Raw genomic sequence first — 22,102 nt, forward strand, 5'->3', positions numbered from 1 at the left:
AGGAGCCTATTCCAGCTGCATTCGGTCAGTAGCTGAATATTATACTACTGGTATATGGATTCCATGCATCTAGGTTTTAGCCAGATGACGTGTTCGCAAAAATTCAATCAGTCACTGCACTTAAACCTCAACCAATTTACCAGTATTGTTATGCCAGTAAGAGTTTTAAGATGTATTACAATTTATGTTGGAGATTAACATATTAAACATTCAAGTTACTGTTAAAATATGGTATTTTGTGTCTGGGTTATTACCCTTCAGACCGAGCTTTGGAGGACCAACTGTGTGAACTGACACGACTGGTGTTGAAGCTTCCTGAGGTGGAAAGTCTTCTGCAGAGAGCCAACCTTCTTACCTCAGGCACCAGGGCAGAGCCCGCTGCAGCCCTGGAGATGTTTGTAAAGGTAACACATTCACACAGGTGGCAGATGTGATGTTGCCATAGCAACATGCAGGAGTGTTTGTGTGTGCTTAAACATTTTTGGGCAAGCCACTCTTGGATTAAAGTCGTGCTGCAAGTGTCATGCTATCACGGCAAACCGTACTCTACATTTCTGCCCTGTTAATGTTTGTGCAGGCGGGCTGTATTTTAGGGATAGCTCTCACGTTTACTGACTTCTCTAAACTTCTCTCTCACTATCTTTCCTGTGTCAGGCTGTAGGCATTGTGTACAGCAGACTGCAGGTTTTGTCTGAGCGCTCGGCCATGGTGACCAGAGCTCTGGACTACATGGGAGATATTCTCAAACATGTCAAACCCTCTTTGGTCAGCAAGAACCCCAACGGAATTCAACTGGCCTATTGGGCCGTTGGTAAGAGCCACAATTCAGAAAGTGCGTGTGTAAGTCTTGGTCTCAGACAGGGTCAGAGTTGCATACCTCTCTTTTCGGAGCCAGGTTGCATAGTGAAGCACTGGAGCCCCCTGCTGGTCACATCCAAAGCGCAGCAGTTGCTGTTCCGCATTGTGGACCGGCTGCTGCTCCCCCACAACCTCGCTCAGCAGGACAAAGCTCTGAGGGACAGCCTGCCATTATATCTACAGGTTAGGTCAAATATGCAGTACATGCTCGCATAAACGAAATGTTTAAAAGTCCTAAATAAGCCATGATCACAATAGAAAAAGGAAATCATCATAAAAAAAGAGTAGTGTGATCTTGCCTTAAACTACTTTTATTTTTCACACGGTGGACATTTTTTATACATACAAAATATGTAAAGACTTGCTATACGGTACTTGTTTTAGAAGAAACAGCAATGTTTTTTTTACCATTGAAGATGTTAGTTTCATGCCGCTATGAACCCCGGCAGGGCCTGTCAGTGGCGTCCAATGTGTCCCAGTCACAAGGAGCATACCTAAAGCAGCAGCTACGCTCCATCATCCGCAGATATCTTGACCATTTCCTTCCTGCCACACCTTCTTTGGGCAACATCGCTAATCACCCTGTGCTTCTTGGTGCATGTGAGCCGAGCCCAACCACCCCCGGAGCCTCACTAAGGAGGACCATCCTGGAGGTGCTCTGGTAGGTTTCCAACGCTGTAATTAAGTCTATTAATACTTCATTTTTTAGTTCTTAATCCACTTTGAAAGGTTTGGTCAAGACTCAACCATAATCTTGCATTAACTTTGTTTGAATCTAATTTTCCTCATCTCAGCGAGAACTTCCTTCAGTTCAAAGGTCATTCCCCTCCACCTCGCCTAGCATCAGTCTTGTTGTTCCTGTTGGAACTTCTAAGGCGGAACAGTGACTCGGACCCCACCCTTCTCACACTGCCACTCCCCTCTCTGCTGCACTGTGTGATGCTGATTAACGAGCCACAGGGTATGTTCAAGACGACTCTTAGTGACTGCTTCTAGTCTTTTTCTGGTGTCCCCTAAAAAAAAAAAAATATTGGTTGCTAGTATGTCCACTCTCTTTCTGGAAATAGTCCCCATGTATATTTTTAACATCATACATTTGGTTCATGTATGCTTTTTAAGGGCTATTCCAGTGAATTTGCATCCCCAGAAAAATTTAAAGTCAGGTGTGTGATATTATATATATATATTATACATACATTTTTTTTTATCAAGCAAAGTGTCCTTTAAATTTAATTAATATACTTTAAAATATTTCGTAAACTACCTTGAACACTGGAAAAACAGCATTTGTTGCCTGCCCTCACTTCATAAAAGTAGATTTTACCATGAATTGTAATAATTTAAATCCTTAAAATTGTTTTAATGTTGTACATATTTGTATTACTTCTTATCCCAACTCTACTTTAAGTTTTTTTTTTTTTAAACAAAATTCTTTAGTTAGAATTCACACCTTAGTCGAGTCTCACCTAACACATAAAGTCACATTGACCACATGAAGTTGCATCATTCAGATCCCCTTGTACATAGTACACACCACCTAGCTGTTTAATTGTAATGTACATCATAGTTTTAATTTTCATTACCAAATTTGGAGGTTTTGAAATCGCCATGTAAAATCGCTACTGCTAAATGGTAGCATGGCTACAGCATATCTAATGTAAATTAGCATCGAGCTAGCACATTTTGAAAAGTGTAACCTTACTTTACTTTTGAGCGCTTTCTATCAGGCATAGTAGGGCTGGAGGAAAACGGCAGAAATAATAATCAAGATTATTTTTGATTGGTATTGTAATCACGATTAATTCATAATTACCGGTAATTTAAAAACATGAGTATATATTGTACTACCAAAACTCAACTTTAAATATAGTTGAACAAAACTTGATATAAATTAGTAACAAATAAACCACAACAAGTGAAATAATAATAATAGCAATAACATTACCGGTAAATTTAAAAAACAAAAGCAATATACAAAACAATAAAATCCAGTATTTCCGTTTTAATTGTTTTGATTTCACTTTTGACACTTATTTTACCACCATAGAATGTGTGCTTATCGTGTATAAGAAAATGTTTTTTAATTAAATGCAAAAATCCTAACATTTATTGGTACAATTCATCTTTGGACAATTTTGACCAGTATTTTAGGTCAAAGCATAATCATTTTGTAAATGTATCAATACATGCTTTAAGTGTATTATGCTTGTGCAAAGTACTTTTTTCTCAAGTTGCGACCACTGTTTGTTTGTGCATCGATGTCACATCAATGATGTTGTTCACAACAACACAAGCAGATGAGATGTGTAGTGGGTGTTTGGATTGTTCTTGCTAGCTTTAGCTTCGTAGTTTAGTCGCTGTTTCAAGTTACCGTCTCAACATTGTTTAGGTCTGCACGGGGATGTTGAGTGTATCGTGGATGAATGACTGATACAGGACACATTATTTTCCTAAACAAATCTTTCTTCTCCTCACAATGACAACGTTTTACTCATATGTATGTAAATTTCCCTGATATTCTGTGTTTAACAGAGGATTCCGTTTTGCTGCCCAATTATATGACTCCCTCCGCGGTTACGTGAACGTGGATCTCATATGCCTTACTTTTTTGTTGAGTTAAGCGATTATTGATTAAGTAGATTAGCGTTGTGACAAATACATAGTAGCAACCATGGGGAGATCCTAAACTTTTCGAAGACATGCTGTTTTATTTTTTTTTTACTCTTTTGCTCCTCATCTGTTTTACCATCGCAGGCACCGGAATTTGCATGCAATTTGCACTGCCCATTAATTGTTTTTGTTTTGTATTATTATATTTTCATAATCAAAATGAAAATTAACATTCGATAAACTGTCCATCCCTAAGGCTTTAATAGCTTTGTTGACGTAGAACATTGTAACATTACCCAGAGGCAGTTAAGCTGACTCTGTTTAAAGTGCTTGATTCCCCACCAAGTGTTTAAGCTGGTTTTGAGTTTGCAACCGGAGTTGACGGAACAAAGGCAGCGAAATGTATTATCGTTTGATTTTACGTGAATCGGTACGTGGTAATACCGACAGAATTTGGTCGGTATTTATAAAAGTACTGAATTCAGTACCCATCCCTAATTGTACTGAGGTTCTAGCATCAGAGTTTTCTTCTCTGTTTTCTGCAAAGTCCCAGTATGATGTTTTTATCCAGTAAGGAAGACGAGCACGGATGCAGTCCAGCTTGTGGTGGAGCGTTGTGCAGCGGTGTCTGCAGAGGGACCATGCAAACACATGATCTCTGTCTTAAGGTAAGGCATAATACCAGTGTTGTAGTAAACACCAGCGCCAGTGTTTAAAAAAAAAAATATATATATATTGTTTTGTAGTCATGATTTTTTTTTTACTTTTTATTTTTTTATTCTCCAAGGTCATTTGTGGAGGTAAATGAAAGAGTCTATGACAAGCAGGTCTACAGTGTTTTAGAGACGGTGGCTGTTTTAGACCCTCCTGTTGTTCAAGCTCTCATTCCCAACCTGTCTCTCAGCCTGAGAAACACAGAACACAAGAGAGGATTGGGCAAGAACGCCACCTTAAGGTGAACACGCATGTCAAAACAAACATTGTTGTTTTCTTTGATGTTACAACTAACGCTTGTTCTTCATCTCTCTGTTCAACAGGAGTGCTTATAAGAAACTGCTGTGCTTACTCGGGGAGAGCGGGCAGGCAGAAATATCAAGTTTGGAAGCAGACTGAAACCAAAAATGGTAAATCATTTTTTCATGTCTGCATTTGAACCGAAAAATAAACGGGGGGAATACGGTAACATGTTGTCTTTACTTAGCATTTTTTTGTCAGCTGTGTCAGTGCAATTAAACAAGTTTTTCCGTTGAATTGATTACATGCAATTGCACTGACATAGTTATGTTGTGTTTTGTTTTTTGAATCAATGAGCTTAATTTAAAAATATAAACATTGCCGGCACACTCCTCAGACCAAATGGTCTAATATCGTTCACATCATTTAGCTATAAACCACTGAAATAGTGATGGGTAAATGATGCAACAAATTTCACCACATCTAGTGTGTGTGTGACAATCATTGGTACTTTAATCTTTAATCAGCGTGTGTGTGTGTGTGTGTGTGTGTGTGTGTGTGTGTGTGTGTGTGTGTGTGTGTGTGTGTGTGTGTGTGTGTGTGTGTGTGTGTGTGTGTGTGTGTGTGTGTGTGTGTGTGTGTGTGTGTGTGTGTATGGCACACTCACTGGCTGTATTGACACATCAGTGATACTTTGTTGCCGTTTCTTAATGGCGCCATCTGCTGGATTAAAAGTGTCACTACTTTTGACCAGCAAAGTCGATTAATAGTAAACAAAAGTAATATGAAACATGCAACTCTGGTCAATGAGCGAAATAGTAAACAGGAAAAAAAGATTTACCTTATTGGCGGTATAAGATCAAAAATGATCCCAGCTCTTGGAATTTTCCCTGTTTGTAGTTCTGTTTAGATGATGGCGATGCAAATTGATGTCACAAGCGGCACGCAACTCCTCCGCCTTCTTTCAGTACGAGCTGTCACGTGGGAGCCGAAAAAAGCGCTCCATTATAAACATTTATTTTTATTTTTATAAAGTGACACACATCTAGGTATCAAGGGGCACAGTATAACTCTGTTTCCTAATGCATTGAATGTTCAGTAGCATTTGACCCATCAACTGTGAACTGTAGTTATAATAAGCGTACAACCAGGTTGACTAAGACTATGTATCCAAAAGAATGCATGCCACTATTTTTAACAATAAAATGTTAAAATACTGTGAAAATGCATTGCAATGTAATAGGTCAAGTCAAGGCATGAGTGGTGAAGTGATATGGAGAGTTAGGTGCTGCTATCTCTCGGTTAGATTTCTGAATTCCAAAATTGAAGATGGTGATTCTGTTGGGTGGGGAAACTTGTACCCAAAAGAAAGCATTGTATGTCTCTTTACAAGCCATAGCAGTCACTTGCAATGTGATTGTAGTTTGCTCCAAATCACCCAAAGTCTCACTCATTTCACTCAAGTAATTTTCCAGCCTCACTTTAACCGCAGTGCTTTGGTCTGCTGCGCTGCTTTTCCTCTTCACCCTCCATGCTTGCTGCAGAATTCATGCAGTGCTTCAATTTACTCTTCGCTTGTCTATTGCTGCTCAACGATCAAGAAAACAAACCCTCATTTTTCTATTGCAATTTCGTTTTTCATAATAAATCTTGTTGCAAGTCACTTAAATATTTATTTTTGAAAAGTATCACCAACAAGGGAATGGTCACACTCTTTTGGTAAAACAAATTGTATCTGAGCATTTGCATACCTTTGGACAATATTAAGCAGATAATGTTTGACAAAAACAAGTCTTAGGTCCCGGACACATTATGCATGTTTAACATTCAGAAGTTGACAAAATATACACAAACTGCTGCCTTATTTGAGATAGAAAACAAAAAATAAAACACATGTTTTAATAACGTTACATGCTGTAGTGAGTAATTAGTCAAGTTAAAAATATGTCTACAGTCGTCCCTCATATATCACAGCTACAGTAATTAGTTCTAGGCCTTAAAATAGTAAATTAATTTCTGCAAAGTGGGATTGTTTTAATTAATCAAATATGTTCATAGAGTACAAAAAAAAAAATTTGAAACAAAGAAATAACTCCCATATAGTCTTTAAGTTGTTTTTTTCATTTATAGTAATGCACTGTATAAACAATAGATTTTACAGTAAAAAAAAAATCAAAAAAATAGCAGCTTAGTCACCAAACTGTTACTGTAAAATAAGAGTGGTAACATTTTTTTCATTTACAGTATTGCATAGTAAAAATAGTAGATTTTTACGTTAAACTGGCAACTCAGGGCCTACGTCATACCAAAGACTATAAAAATGGGACCCATAACCTCCCTGCTTGGCAGTCAGCATCAAGGGTTGAAATTGGGGTTAAATCACCAAAAATGATTCCCGGGGGTCAAATGCAGAGAATAATTTCGCCACACCTATTGTGTGCGTGTGACAATCATTGGTACTTTAACTTTAACTTTAACTTTTCCACTACAGAGTGGCCCGGCCCACTCCAATATTATTACTGAATTAGTAACCTTACTTAAGATTTTAATAATATTCAATAATTACATCGAACCTACTTAGGGTTAAACAGGATAAACCTTGTCAAATAAAATGAAACCATGTGTTATTCACAAATATTATTATCAAGTCCTATGTCAGGCTGTAACAACAATAAATACTAATCAATTATAATGCAAAAGAAGAGATTCATAAAAACTGATGAAAAATAATTTTACCAGTACATAAATTATGCAGTGGTAAACTAAATAATTTGCAACTAAAGTAATAATAAATAATAATATACTGTATGTTTCTTAACTAAACTGTCAATAAAATTTAAGTGCAAATGAAAATACAACTTCACCACTTTAGTCATAATTTATACGCTAAAGAAACTTCACTATGACTTTAGCTTCAGACTTCTTTTGTCTGTCTGATATTGTCATTACTGCCGTAAGTGGTGGAAAAGTGTATTACAACTGAGTACAGCTAAAGCCTTTATGGACCACAGCTGAGAAACATGTGTTTTTTGGTGGCCTAACAATTTAAGAAACACTGAATTAAATGAATGCACTGTAAAAACGACTGTAGATTTTACTGTGAAAAAACAGTTTAGTTGCCAGAATTTTACTGTAAAATAAAAGCGATTTTTTTTTTTACATTTACAGTAATGCACGGCAAAATCTATACATTTTACGGTAAAAACCTGCAATTCATTTGCCTTAATTTGACTGTATAAATAGAAATCGTATAGTTGTTTTCCATTTAGAGTAATTTCGGTGTAAAAACCACTACATTTTGCTGAACTGCAATTTTTTTTACTGTATAATCCACATTTATTTTTTTGTCTTGTAGGCCTACTGTAGATTACAGTACTCACCGGTAGCCTGGAGGATCTTCCAAACATCATTGCTACTACAAGTCACTATCTTTTATCGATCACTACAACATTAGAATAGGAAATAGACAATTACTGCAACGTAATACATATGACATAAATAAAACGTAATTCAACACATTTAGGCCAAAAAATAAGTAGGATATATTATTATTTTTTAAATCAACGATACAGTGTATCCACAATTGAAGTGCGATGTGGCGAAGGACGACTGTCTTTACTGTTTTGTGTCTTTGGAATTATTTTTTTTCTTGCTTTCATAATGTTATTATTCACCTTAATAATATGGGAAAACAGAAGGTTTTAATAGGAGTGTTAATACCGTGATCAAGTTAAAGTTAAAACGTCAGATTTGGAAATGATGAGTGTCCACATGGAATATTCCTCCATCCCCCTTTAATGTTTGCATTGTGGTGACCGTCAGTGGTTAAACGGCACCAATCCTGTGATGAGGTACTTGGAGAGTCTGAAGGTTGGGACATGTGAAATATGGAGCGGGGAGGAAACATGTTGCAATCCCATTTGAGGCAAATGGTAACGTTGGCCCATAGAAAACTTCTTCTTTGCCCTCTCGGCTTAGATCCAGCACCTGCAAATAAAGAAATGTTATGATGAAATAAAATTGCTAGAGTAACAGTTGAATGTGATATTAATCTTGATTTACAGAGGATTCTTGCAGATTTGCAAGAAAGGGCCTATTCCCATCTAATGCCTTTGCATTCCTGTGCTGCTCCGGCAGTACTAGACAGAATACATTAAAAAAAAAAGAAAAATACATTTACGGGAAAATATTTGGGTAGAAATAAATAATTGTAAAAGACTACAGCTAGCACAATTAGATTGTAGATAGAGATGCGATGTATGGCTCTGAAGGAAGCTGGATCTTGAACTTGATCTTTTCAAAGAGCCGTTCAAAAGACTGGCTTGTTGTTATTTATATGTATATATACATACATATATATGTACATATGTATTGTATTTTTCGGACTATAAGTCGCTCCGGAGTAAAAGTCGCACCGGCAGAAAATGCATAATAAAGAAGGAAAAACCCAACACCAAGAATAGACATTTGAAAGGCAATTTAAAATAAATAAAGAATAGTGAACAACAGGCTGAATAAGTGTACGTTATATGACGCATAAATAACCAACTGAGAACGTGCCTGGTATGTTAACGTAACATATTATGGTAAGAGTCATTCAAATAACTATAACATATAGAACATCCTATACGTTTACCAAACAGTCTGTCACTCCTAGTTGCTAAATCCCATGAAATCTTATAAGTCTAGTCTCTTACGTGAATGAGCTATTTGATATTTTATGGTAATGTGTTAATAATTTCACACATAAGTCGCTCCTGAGTATAAGTCGCACCCCTGGCCAAACTATGAAAAAAACCAGTGACTTATAGTCCGAAAAATGCGGTACATATATATGTACATATATACATATACAGTATGTGTGTGTGTACATGTATACATATACACACACATATACATATGCATATATATACATACATGTATATTTATTTATATACTGTACATCTATTCATACATTATTTAACTTTAATTTGTTTTAACATTAAAAAAAAAGTAGTAGCAACTTCCTTTTTCATTTACGGAATCTGGTCAACTTCCTTTGTTTTTGCTCTCTCAAACTGGCATGCAAATGACGTTGAGGCCTCATTAGGGCCACATTGAGGCCTGTGCGCATTTATACTGGGGTCTGATAAAGTTGACATTTTCCATGGTAGTGTAAGCGGGGGAAAACATCTGATTTGGTCTACTTTGGCCTGCAGTGCAAATGTAGTCTGTCACAGTCACATTGGTTCCCATGGTGCACAGCATTAGTACTTGTTTGTAAGGCAGAGGTACTGGGTTGGAATCCGAGTCAGAGATTATTTTGGAAGGTATTATATAAAGGCAGCACGGTGGGGAACAGGGGTTAGTGCGTGTGCCTCACAATACGAAGGTCCTGTGTACTCCGGCTTCCTCCCACCTATTAAGACATGCACCTGGGGATAGGTTGATTGGCAACACTAAATGGTCCCAAATGTGTGAATGTTGTCTGTCTATCTGTGTTGGCCCTGCGATGAGGTGATGACTTGTCCAGGGTGCACCCAGCCTTCCGCCCAAGTACAGCTGGGATAGGCTCCAGCACCCCCCGCGGCACCAAAAGAGACAAGCAGTAGAAAATGGATGGAAGGCTAGTATTATATAAATTTAAAAAAGTGTGAAAAATTTGTAATGAGGAGGGGGGCCTCCAAATAAAATTCTACTTTGGGCCCTGTAAATAAAAATACCAATTATTTATAGAGCGTTTTTCAAAACTTGAAGACGCTTTCAGGCAGTGGCACTTGCATTAAGACTGCAAGGGAAGCTCAACTTCGATGTAAAACAAAATAAGTGATTAAAAAATGTACTTTTGTGTTAACATTTCATTGACCAAATATGCTCTAGAATGTGTTTTGTTCAGAATTAGCCGCTTTTGACTATTGATGCAACTTTCTTCTTATTCGTTGTGGTAGCATCAGAGTGAATTAAACAGTGTTAAAGTAAAAGTGGGTTGTCCCACTTCAGCCAAGCAAGACAATCATTGAATAAATGCTCGGCTTTGTCTAACCTATCGGACACTCAGCGTCTCTGGAAGTGAATGGAAAGTGGGCTCGGCCTCGGCTGGCCTGTGCGCTGAGCTGATCTAAATCCCTTTCTGACTGACCGCAAAATGAACAAATCAACGATCTTGAAATACGGAACATTTTTCAAACTTCATTCTGTTGTTTCGAGTTACAAACCCCGTTTCCATATGAGTTGGGAAATTGTGTTAGATGTAAATATAAACGGAATACAATGATTTGCAAATCATTTTCAACCCATAATCAGTTTTACAAAGACAACATATTTGATGTTCAGAACTGATAAACATTTTTTTTTTTGCAAATAATCATTAACTTTAGAATTTAGAATCCTGTAATATGGAGAACTTTACAATCTTTTAAGTTTTTGGAGACTGTACTCGTACTATACAGACTGTACTCGTGTTTGGAGAGTAGCTTAAAATGAGCTTCCCATACTTGAAAGATCAACAGCTGCCAATGTTTTCAGGATTAAAAAACAATCATACATATCAGCAAAAAATTAAACCAGAAAACAGTGACACAACAAATGTAGTTTAAACATGCCTGCAGAAAGCAAGATAGTCTACAAGGTGGTAGGGTCAGCAGTGTCATGGATGTGTAGGTAAAGTGGGTTCCCAAGTACATCTAGAATACTCTGTTTATAAATAAAAATACAATAAAAAGTAGCACAATATATTAAGTGTGAATGTAAATTGTACTACACAAACTAGGTTACTTAGCAAAACAATGAACGTTCAAATGTGGCTACATTTCCTTTGACTCTGACTCATTTTGTAGTTTTTTTTTGTAGTCATTGTGAGTTTGCTGGTGTGGACATGAAGGCAGCGTAGTCAATTTGCATTTTAAAACAGCTTGCAATTGCAAATCGGTTCTAGTCGTTCCCTTCAAAAAGCCTGTTAAAAGACTCGACTAGTTCGCCAACGTCACAGCTCCAATTGTAGACTCATTCAAGAACACAGGTTGCACACGTTTTGAAAGTGACATCCCTGAATGCATCCTACAAGTCACAGTAATGACCAAAATCTACCAGTTCTCAGACACCAAAAAGAAAGGCTAAAATGCAATATGTAACCTCTATAATAACAACTTTCTGAGCAAGTTGAACATGTTTGAGGCATCTCTCACCTGAATGCACGCTAAAGGCTCATTGGTCCAAATAGAGTATCCTCCAACCACGTAGATCCTGTCATCATGGACTGCTACTCCAGACTCGTTCTGACCTGAGGAGGAGAACCGAACGCAATGCGTCATGGAGCCGAGTGGAGGACACGCTGACAGTCTCAACTCCCACAGGACGACTCAGCGAGAGACAAACACACGGAGACAGAGAGCAGGTGGGTGGAAAGTCTTTGGAGAGCCAAGTCTTGAACTTTTGCAGACGTGATGTAAAGAACATCCAAGAGTTGTCTCGTACAAGAGAAGTCACAAAGGAGCAAAAAACTAAACTTTCTTGTCTTAGGAGCTTTTATAAAAGTAAATAAAAGCTTGCTAGTATAGTTTCACGCCTAAGACACTGCATCAACAAACATGCTCTCCATGAATAACAGTCCTGTTGTCATCTGCATAAAACTCAAAGTACAAAGTTATTCTTATTCATTTTGTTTACAATGATATCTATCCACATTCCTGTTTTCTATACCGCCTATCCTCATTAGGGTCACAGGTGGGCTAGAGCCTATCTCAGTTGACATTGATGATCACATAATCTAATTAGCATAATTGTGCATGTGCATGCCATTTGTATGGCTGCTGTGAGAGACAAAAGGTGTCTCAAGCAAAAAAAACCAAATACAAAAACCTTTCTTTCATATTTACTTCTCTTTGTGGTAATACAAGCAGAAAAAGTAATCACTAGATTTGTTGCAGGTCACTTTTTTTTTTTTTTTTAAACGATCTGTAGCAGGGTTCTTCAGTGTTTACCAGACCAAAGACCCCCAACAGTTGCAGCCGAAACCGTCCGGTACGGAAATAAAAAACACTGGTCTGGCTATAAGAATAACAAATTACAACTTGTTATTGTGGTATGATATTCAAATAATATATTATAGCACCACTTAGTTGCTAGCTGGTAACTAGTGTGCTAATCGCTAACTGCCAACTGGTGTGCTAATTGCTAGCCGGCAACTGACATGCTAATCACTAGATGACAATTGATGCAATAATCGTTAGTTTGCAATTACCACACTAATCGCTAGTTAGCAATTAGTGTGCTAATTGCTGTCTGGCAACCGGTGTGCTAATTGTTAGCTGGCAACTGGTCATTAATCGCTAGCTTGCAACTAGAGTGCTAATCACTCGCTTGCAACTAGAGTGCTAATCACCAGCTATCCTAAATGCTAACATGGATGTAATAATATAATTGTTCATGTTTTAATTTTAAACCTGCAAAGGACCTTGGGTAGGGTAGCCATGCCATTGCCATTTCTAAACTACATTACAGTGTGTTGGATCAATGTTCATGTGTAATTAAAGACGTTTAAATTTGTGGAAAAATTGCAGGGGGGGAAATAAAAAATATTTTTTTTAAAAATCCACAACCCCCCTGTTGAAGACCTTGGATATAAAGGAGTGTAAAAACTAGGGGTGTCAAAAAAAATAGATTTTTGAATGAATTGTGATTCTTATGTGTAACAATTCTTAGTTAAAGAAAATAAACAAATCTAAAATGTACATTAGGTCAGGAAAAAACACAGGCTATTTCATCCCGACAAGCCTATTTCATCCCGACAAGCCTATTTAAACTCAGTTTACTTTTGCTTTTTCAGTTTAAACTCCCCCAAAGAGCAGGGAAACCTGCAAAACAGGCTTGTAGGGATGAAATAGCCTCCGTGTTTTTTCCTGACCTAACGTATATTCCGCTCCACCCCGGTATTGAGCACTGTATAACGGATAAACCACAGTAACCTCGACTATAATCTAAAATATATTCATTTATTTAATTGTTCTGCGCCCCCCCAAAAAATCTGTTCTGTCCAGCCACTTTAGTAAATGTTTGGGTAGAATTTTACCAGAGCTGTTTATGTATTTTATGGAGGAATGTAGTTAATCATAGAACTGGCACCCAATATTATTAAAAAAGTATTGATTTTGAATTGAGAATCGATTCTAAATTTAATTGTTACCCCCAAGAATCGAATTGAATCGAATCAAATTCCTACAGATTTACAGCCCGAGTAAATACCCACTAATTATAGCGGCACACTCGCTAAGTTGGCAACACAGATTCCTGCTGCGACGTCTCATTCTCTGGCAGACCAGGTGTGTTAAAAAGCACAGTTACAATGCCATCTACTGTTTGGATTATAACGACAAGCTACCTTCCCGTTTTAAGAGAAACATATATCCATGGCAGATCACCACAGATAAATGACTGTATGTGAAACATTGCTACAAGATAACATAAAGAGGGGCTTGCTGGAGGAACAAATGTGTCCAAAAAGTTGTTTGGCATATTGTAAAAACACAATAAATTCATTATTAATGCGATATATAATTAGATATTTGCTCTGTCACCTATACCGACAGCTTATACTGGCCTACATTGCAGGGTTTCCCACACATTCATTTATTTGTGGCAGCCCGCCACGAAAGAATTACGTCTGCCACAAAAAAAATTAAAAAATATTTTATTTTATTTTATTTTGGCCTTTTCAGCTTCTCAGGCAAATCATATAGTTGATGTAGATGCCCATATCGGCTGTTCAGATTTACTTTACAAAAGAGAAGTGTAAGATACTTCTCTTGTTGCCTTATTTGTATTTGACTTTATTAAATGTATTTATATTAGAAACACAACATGTGTATATAACAAAGGGTGCAAAGGCTTCAGGCAGTAGGAAACACATGGTTAAGTGTAGGGAGTAAAACTGATGGCAGTCTAAAGCTCAAGATTTCTGGAGCTCTTTGTTCAGTGGATCAGATGTTTGATGAAGCTCTGTGTCTATCTACCACCACTACTGTTTTCTGTTTATTTGTTACTGACTGTGGCAGGACACCTCTGCCTCTGTTTCACTTTATGTTGCTGGTAAATAATATGGTTGTAGTAGTAGGCTAAAGTTAAATTATTTAGTATGCACTAATTAAAGGGGCAGAGCTTTGAGACATTTTAGCTTTTATATTTTATAAGATATATTTTTTGTAAGAACCACAATTAATAAATATATTTCAGTGAATAACTTGTAGTTCAAATCTGTATATAAATATGTACATAAAGTGTTGTAATTATATTGTAAAATGGATGGATGGATGGATGGACGTTTAAAACAAAACTGTTATTATTAATTAGTAAGTATAAATTTTTTGAGCCTTTTTAGAAAAAATCAAATCATTGTAGTAAATTATGCAAATTACTCGATGATGTCATGGTGACCATGCCCATAGCCACGCCCCCACCGCCACAGGTATCTTGGCAGTTTATGAGAAACACTGCATTGGATTGTTTTTTGCATATTTAATGTACAAACCCCAAAACCAGTGAAGTTGGCACGTAAATAAAAACAAAATACAATGATTTGCAACTTTTTTGCTGCCATTAAATTCTAAGTTAATGATTATTTGCAAAAAAAATTAAGCTTCTCAGTTAGAACATTAAATATATTGTCTTTGCAGTCTATTCAATTGAATATAAGTTAAAAAGGATTGGCAAATCCTTGTATTCTGTTTTTAGAGTGCCAACTTCACTGGTTTTGGGTTTTGTACAACATGAATCCGCGTGATGCCCGCTCCAAAGTTTGGACACGATGCCTTTTTAAAATAAATTATTGTCAGTCGACAGCAGCAATAAAGGAACCGGCCTCACTGCCCCAATAGTTTGGAAGAAGGCGGGTACAAGTTCACCTGTGAGCATCCTCCACTGTCCTTACCTGTGAGGAGGCTGAAGGAGCACCGTGTCCACTGGTCCACGTCCAGGTTGTACGAGTCGATGTGTCGCACCAAGATCCGGTCGTTATTGTAGTCCAGGTCGTTCCCACCGAGCACGTAGAGCTTCCTTCTCACCGCCGCCATGACATGGTAGACCCGCCGCTGCAACATGGGACTGCGGGCTAACCACTGGTCCTGGAAAGGGGGGAGTGAACGATTAGTTAAGGAGGCGAGATGTAGTATGGAGAGAAAGGCCGTTGAATAGGAATATTAATATTTAAGCTGTGCAGTGAGTAACTGATGTATATAGTGGATAAATACCGTGACAGTGGGGCTCCACTTTGTACTAATGACTTCCCTCCCTGTTTCTGATCATATGTTTCAAACACTCCATTTTACACACACACACACACTCCCTGCTCATTTCACTAAGTGTGTTAAAGCTTATTTTGTGTGAAAGAATGTATGTGTGAGGGAGGGCTTGATTGAGGAACAGAATGAGAGAGTGCGTGTGTGTCTGCCGGGAGCTGACGGGTGGCCATCTGTTGAGGGTAGAGTGGGTGGGGGGTTGCTGTTGCTCTGGCAGGTGAATGTAAATTCCTGGTGAATACAAATGAGCCTCGGTCTCTCTCGTGCACCCCTACCCTCGCTCTCAGACCAACGTGTACCAACACAGACACATATGGATGCACGCAGCAGACGTGCACAATACATGCCACATACCTCCACCTTCTCTGCAGCCTGGCTTAAGACAGTGCGCCCGTTAACAGCTGGCTCATATGCATACGCAAACACACACGCAGCTCACTTCATTACGCTGTAATTGGATATGTGTGAATATCGCATGCTTAAATTCAGTATTAGATTCCATCACGAGCGAAAGATTTTATGTATAAAGTGTGTTTCTGTAGTGCTTTTACAGCAGGCCTGGGCAATTATTTTGCCTCGGAGGGCCAAATTTAGAGAAAAAAATCTGTCTCTGGGCCGGTGTACAGTCGTGGTCAAAAGTTTACATACACTTGTAAAGAACATAATGTCATGGCTGTCTTGAGTTTCCAAAATATTCTACAACTCTTATTTTTTGTGATAGAGTGATTGGAGCACATATTTGTTGACATCACATGGACAAAGATACAACCTTCTGGAGGAAAGTTCTGTGGTCAGATGAAACACAAATGTAGCTGTTTGGCCACAATACCCAGCAATATGTTTGGAGGAGAAAAGGCAAGGCCTTTAATCCCAGGAACACCACACCTACCGTCAAGCATGGTGGTGGTAGTATTATGCTTTTTTGATTGATTGATTGATTGAAACTTTTATTAGTAGATTACACAGTGCAGTACATATTCCGTACAATTGACCACTAAATGGTAACACCCGAATAAGTTTTTCAACTTGTTTAAGTCGGGGTCCACGTTAATCAATTCATGGTACGCTCTGGGCCTGTTTTGCTGTCAATGGAACTGGTGCTTTACAGAGAGTAAATGGGACAATGAAAAAGTAGGATTACCTCCAAATTCTGCAGGACAACCTAAAATCCTCAGCCCGGAGGTTGGGTCCTGGGTGCATTTGGGTGTTCCAACAGGACAATGACCCCAAACACATGTCAAAAGTGGTTAAGGAATGGCTAAATCAGGCTAGAATTAATGTTTTAGAATAGCCTTCCCAAAGTCCTCACTTAAACGTGTGGACAATGCTGGGGGTGTAGGTAGTCCACATCCTTAATTTGGTTCTAGCAAACTTACTATTGAACTTTCACGGCTATATTAATTTTATATTAACATTTATGACGTCACTGTTATAAAGTACATATTTAAATGACAGAAAAAAAAATCTTCAAACTTTACAAAAAACGGTGAGCCCTAACCGTGGCAACAAGTGTAGGGTCCTCCGCATCTTGCTCAAAGTCAGCTGGGATAGGCTCCAGCTTACCAGTGCCCCTAATGAGGATAATTAATATACAACATGGATGGATGTTGGCTTGCATGCTATTTTTAGGTGATTGGTGGTAAACCTGTACCATAGATTCAAATAACGTTAGAAATAGCATAAATATTGTAGGTACAGTATACTGTGTATGTCAGATATCTACCTGCTCGGGCTCGTACACCATCAGACGATTCTGGTACTGAGCTGTGTTTGTCACCCCACCTGTTAAAAATAGCAGCAAGTGAACAGCTTCTAGGCAAAGAATGTAGAAATGTTTTATGGAAATATTATGTGGACAAAAGTACTGGGACATCTTGTTGTTACTGGGAGAGGGTTCACAATGTAGTATTTGCATTAATTTAGTTTGATGAGCTTTAGGTCAGAGGTCTGTACAAGTTCCTAAATCATTACTAATGCAACAATGCCTTTATGGACCTATGGTTGTGCATTAGGTAGAGTTATGCTGGAACAACAAACTATGGAATTTCCATAAAAGCTTTTCATTATAAGTCTAAGGAATTTTAGAAATATACAAACTGGGACTTTCCAAGAAAGTAATTAATAAAACTGTAATCTAACATTTTAAAGTCTTTTAGCCCTGAGTGCATTCCTGGTCCTGAGGGATACACTGTGGGAGTTAGAAATGCAATTGAATTTGCATAAATTGTGGTTATACTTGGGATTATGCTGCAACATGTTACTTTTTCCAATAATGTTAAAATGTATTGTTATGGGCTAACCTAATTTTCTAGTTTGTTCTAGTTTGTTCCTATGAACAGAAACACGGTAAGTAAGGTTATTCCAAGTTGCATGATTTGTTTTGCTCAAACCGGAAGCCCTTCGTTTTCGGTTCAGTCTACATTGTTGTTCTTTTTAACACCCTAAAACACTGATAACAATTCTAATAATCCACTATTACCATTAATCAGTTCTTACAAAAATCCATCCTACAAAATACAACTTAAAAATGGTTTCCAAAGCTCTGACCCTTGAATTGGTCTAAACTAAAATATAACTACTATCTTTGTTGCGAGTGCTAAATGATTATATATGCATCTCCTCATCCCATATATTCTGCATATTCATTTGAAACACGCAATCCTTTTTGCACAACCTTGGTAGATCTCTTCTTTGCTCGCCATGTCTACAACATGAACGTCTCCACAACATGCGTACATGTATGCGTATAATTATAGCTACTCAGGCAGGCTCCAAACTGATTAGTAACACAAAGTACGAAGAACAAACATATAAGCCGAACAACACGTGCACTTTATTTTCATAAACCGCTCCTAAGGAAGTATTATTGTAGCAAAACTATTTGCAAATGCATATCTCAATCTGTGCGTCTGTAATCCGATTTACGTGTCTGTATCTCTTTATGTGTGTGTGTGTAATGAGCTCGGTGTGTGCTTGTTTTAATTTGTGTGTTCGTATTTCAGTTTGTGTGCGTGTAAAGAAACCTGTGTCTGTGTGAAGCAGGAACCCTAATTGGCTGTCTTTTTACACATGACTTTTACAACACATATGCCGTGTAAGACGTGTTTGTCTATGCAGCGATCTGAACGTGTAAAAAGACTTGTCTGTCTTTTCTTTCCCTACACTCACCACTAGTTGGCGCCTTGCACCCACTCATGTTATTCTGTGTTGAATAACATGTGTTCACTTTAGACTCTCAGTGATGCACACGCTGAAAAAACCTAACTTTTTCACTGATAACTTATTTGAAGAAGACATAAACACTTCTGACAACTAAGTCACAGCTAAAACAATAACTTTTACCTACAGCAAGTGATCGAGAGAGTCTAATGTGGTTGGCTTCAACACAGAATAACATGAGTGGGTACAAGGCGTCGACAACTAGTGAGTATAGGACAAGGAAAGGTGAAGTTGCACACAGACAAGTCTTTTTACACGTTCGGATTACTGCACAGATACACAATTCTTAAATGGCAGATTTGTTGTAAAACTCACATGTAAAAAGACAATCAGTGTTCCTGCTTCACACAAATTTAAATACACAGACACACACTTTTTTTTGTACACACACACACAAATCGAAATACGGATAGACATACAGTACAGGCCAAAAGTTTGGACACACCTTCTCATTCAATGCATTTTCTTTATTTTCATGACTATTTACATTGTAGATTGTCACTGAAGGCATCAAAACTATGAATGAACACATGTGGAATTATGTACTTGGCAAAAAAAGGTGAAATAACTGAAAACCTGTTTTATATTCTAGTTTCTTCAAAATAGCCACCCTTTGCTCTGATTACTGCTTTGCACACTCTTGGCATTCTCTCGATGAGCTTCAAACACACCTGTGAAGTGAAAACCATTTCCGGTGACTACCTCTTGAAGATCATCGAGAGAATGCCAAGAGCGTGCGAAAAAGTAATCGGAGTAAAAGGTGGCTATTTTGAAGAAACTAGAATATAAAACATGTTTTCAGTTATTTCACCTGTTTTTGGTTAAGTACATAACTCCACATGTGTTCATTCATAATTTTGATGCCTTCAGTGACAATCTACAATGTAAATAGTGATGAAAATAAAGAAAACACATTGAATGAGAAGGTGTGTCCAAACTTTTGGCCTGTACTGTAAATATTTTTTTTTACACACACACAAATTAAAACACGCACACAGATTAAGATACAGGCACACAATTTAGTACTCGGTCACCTGAATCGGATTACAGACGCAAAGATTTGGATAGTTTTGCTACAACAATACTTCTATACGTTCCATTCCTACTACCTACGTATTCACATCCACTACCTTCCCATTCATTTCCACACCTGATAGACTGAGTCTGACCAAGAAGTGTTTAGTGTACTTTTGTCCACATAGTGTTTTTGTAAGGAGGAATAGTTTTAGTGAGCACTGTACCTGAGACCCAGAGCAGGTTTTCCGCCACACATCCAGCATGACAGGAAAGTGAGCGGTCAAAAGGTTGCACATACATCCACTTGTTCTTCTTTGGACAGTAGCGCTCTACTGAGGGAAGCACCTGCCTCAGCTCATTCCTGCCGCCAACAGCGTAAAGGTACTGACCCAAAGCTCCCAGTACAAAATGTTCTCTGCAGGCCTTCATGGGGGCTATCTCGGTCCATCGGTTGGCCCTGGGGTCGTATCGACACGCAGTCCTTACCGCACACGTCCTCCCACTGGCGTGCTCCATCTCCCCACCCACAACAAAGAGGAAGTTCCCCATTACGGAGACACAATGGTGGCTGCGCCCGGTGGGCATTGGCGCCAGCTCACTCCAGTTTGAACCCCCCGCCACACGTACGTGCTCCTGTGCGGCCGGATTGAAGTACCGTAACTCCTGGACTCTGCAAACCTCCCGCTTCCTCCCGCCGGCTATGTAGAGGGTGAGGGACTGGAAGCGAGGTCTGGTGCGGGCCGACTGGTGGAGGGGCTGTGGAAAGGTGGCGTGGTGGTAATTCAGGGCTTCGTCTACCAGGGTGGCGACGGTGGGGCTGGACTGGACCAGCGGGTGGCTACAGGCCAGGTGGTGTAGCGTTGAGACGTCCATCAGGCCATAGCGGACGTGTTGCAGAAGGTCCTCGGTGTACTGGTAGCGGCAGTCATGTTCCAACCACAGAACAACAAACTAAGAAAGAGGAGACAAAATGGGTGATGAGGAACACACGGATTGATAGCAGTATACTAAATACTACAGTAAGTAGGAACTTTAGCACTGAGCTTCTGCACACCGAAGGGTGAAAAAATTACAAAACTCCCTGTTGCCTGTGCTTTTATTGTTCTCACAACCATACCCATGACCGCCCTTACTTTACCAAGATCACACGTTGTGCGTAAATTAAAAGCTGGTGTCATGTTGAATACTGGTAAAACTACCGTATTTTCCGGACCATTCATTTATAAGGCGCACTGGATTATACGGCGCATTAAGGGAGTCATACTATTATTTTTTTCTAAATTGAAAACACTTCCTTGTGGTCTACATAACATGTAATGGTGGTTCTTTGGTCAAAATGTTGCATAGATTATGTTTTACAGATCATCTTCAAGCCGCTTTCTGACAGTCGCTTACGGATGCGTCATTTGTGGGCGGTCTTATTTACGTGGCTCGTTTTCGACATCGTCTTCTCCCCATAATCTTTGTTGTAGCGGTGTAGCGTGCAAGGACGGGAGTGGAAGAAGTATCAAAAGATGGAGCTAACTGTTTTGATGACATTCAGACTTTACTTAAATCAATAATGGCGCAGCATCTCCTCATCCGGAAACAACAACAAGGCCTGTGTCCCGTGAAAAACCGTCCGACCGGAACTCTAATAACTAAAGTTCCTTGGGTAAATAATGTAAACTCACTACACCGGTATGTTTTAGCGCTTTCATGACGAGTTTACGGACAGATATAAGTAAGAACTTTACACTACTTTATATTAGAAATGGCAATAGCGGAGGATGAATGTCCCATAACAAGAAGATAGAGAAAAAGAAGAAGCTTATCGACTACGGCGTCGTCACGGACTACAAAGCCACCTACTCAGTGGCCTAGTGGGTAGAGTGTCCGCCCTGAGATCGGTAGGTTGTGAGTTCAAACCCCGGCCGAGTCATACTAAAGACTATAAAAATGGGACCCATCACCTCCCTGCTTGGCACTCAGCATCAAGGGTTGGAATTGGGGGTTAAATCACCAAAAATGATTCCCGGGCACGGCACCGCTGCTGCCTACTGCTCCCCACTGCTCCCCACTGCTCCCCTGACTTCCCAGGGGGTGAACAATGGGATGGGTCAAATGCAGAGGACAAATTTCACCACACCTAGTGTGTGTGTGACAATCATTGGTACTTTAACTAACTTTAACAAAGG

The 22,102-nt window shown here is 38.8% G+C and overlaps 2 protein-coding genes across 7 annotated transcripts in view; one reads left to right on the forward strand and one right to left on the reverse strand.

The window, feature by feature from the left end:
• Positions 1-11,997, forward strand: part of mms22l (MMS22-like, DNA repair protein) — a 39,788-nt gene extending 27,791 nt beyond the window's left edge. Inside the window, exons 19-27 of one of the 4 annotated variants that reach the window (XM_062063631.1) lie at positions 262-404; positions 655-811; positions 896-1,041; positions 1,308-1,519; positions 1,653-1,819; positions 4,040-4,136; positions 4,256-4,423; positions 4,506-4,592; positions 11,641-11,997. In XM_062063631.1, coding sequence (XP_061919615.1) covers positions 262-404; positions 655-811; positions 896-1,041; positions 1,308-1,519; positions 1,653-1,819; positions 4,040-4,136; positions 4,256-4,423; positions 4,506-4,581 — 1,166 coding nt within the window. In that variant the 3' untranslated portion in view covers positions 4,582-4,592; positions 11,641-11,997. Of the gene's footprint in view, positions 1-261; positions 405-654; positions 812-895; positions 1,042-1,307; positions 1,520-1,652; positions 1,820-4,039; positions 4,137-4,255; positions 4,424-4,505; positions 4,593-5,322; positions 5,345-7,777; positions 8,430-11,640 lie in introns of those variants that run through there. The other 3 variants (XM_062063629.1, XM_062063632.1, XM_062063633.1) reach the window with 3 other exon arrangements.
• The window catches only part of klhl32 (kelch-like family member 32), a 69,636-nt gene continuing 53,615 nt past the window's right edge, over positions 6,082-22,102 (reverse strand). For all 3 annotated transcript variants that reach the window (XM_062063636.1, XM_062063634.1, XM_062063635.1), the window contains 5 exons: positions 20,150-20,876; positions 17,413-17,471; positions 15,323-15,515; positions 11,586-11,680; positions 6,082-8,409 (listed from right to left, as the gene is read on the reverse strand). In XM_062063636.1, the coding sequence (XP_061919620.1) occupies positions 8,248-8,409; positions 11,586-11,680; positions 15,323-15,515; positions 17,413-17,471; positions 20,150-20,876 (1,236 nt within the window). In that variant the 3' untranslated portion in view covers positions 6,082-8,247. The remainder of the gene's footprint in view (positions 8,410-11,585; positions 11,681-15,322; positions 15,516-17,412; positions 17,472-20,149; positions 20,877-22,102) is intronic.

This window comes from Entelurus aequoreus, linkage group LG11 (genome assembly GCF_033978785.1).
Source record: "Entelurus aequoreus isolate RoL-2023_Sb linkage group LG11, RoL_Eaeq_v1.1, whole genome shotgun sequence".
Taxonomy (NCBI): domain Eukaryota; kingdom Metazoa; phylum Chordata; class Actinopteri; order Syngnathiformes; family Syngnathidae; genus Entelurus; species Entelurus aequoreus.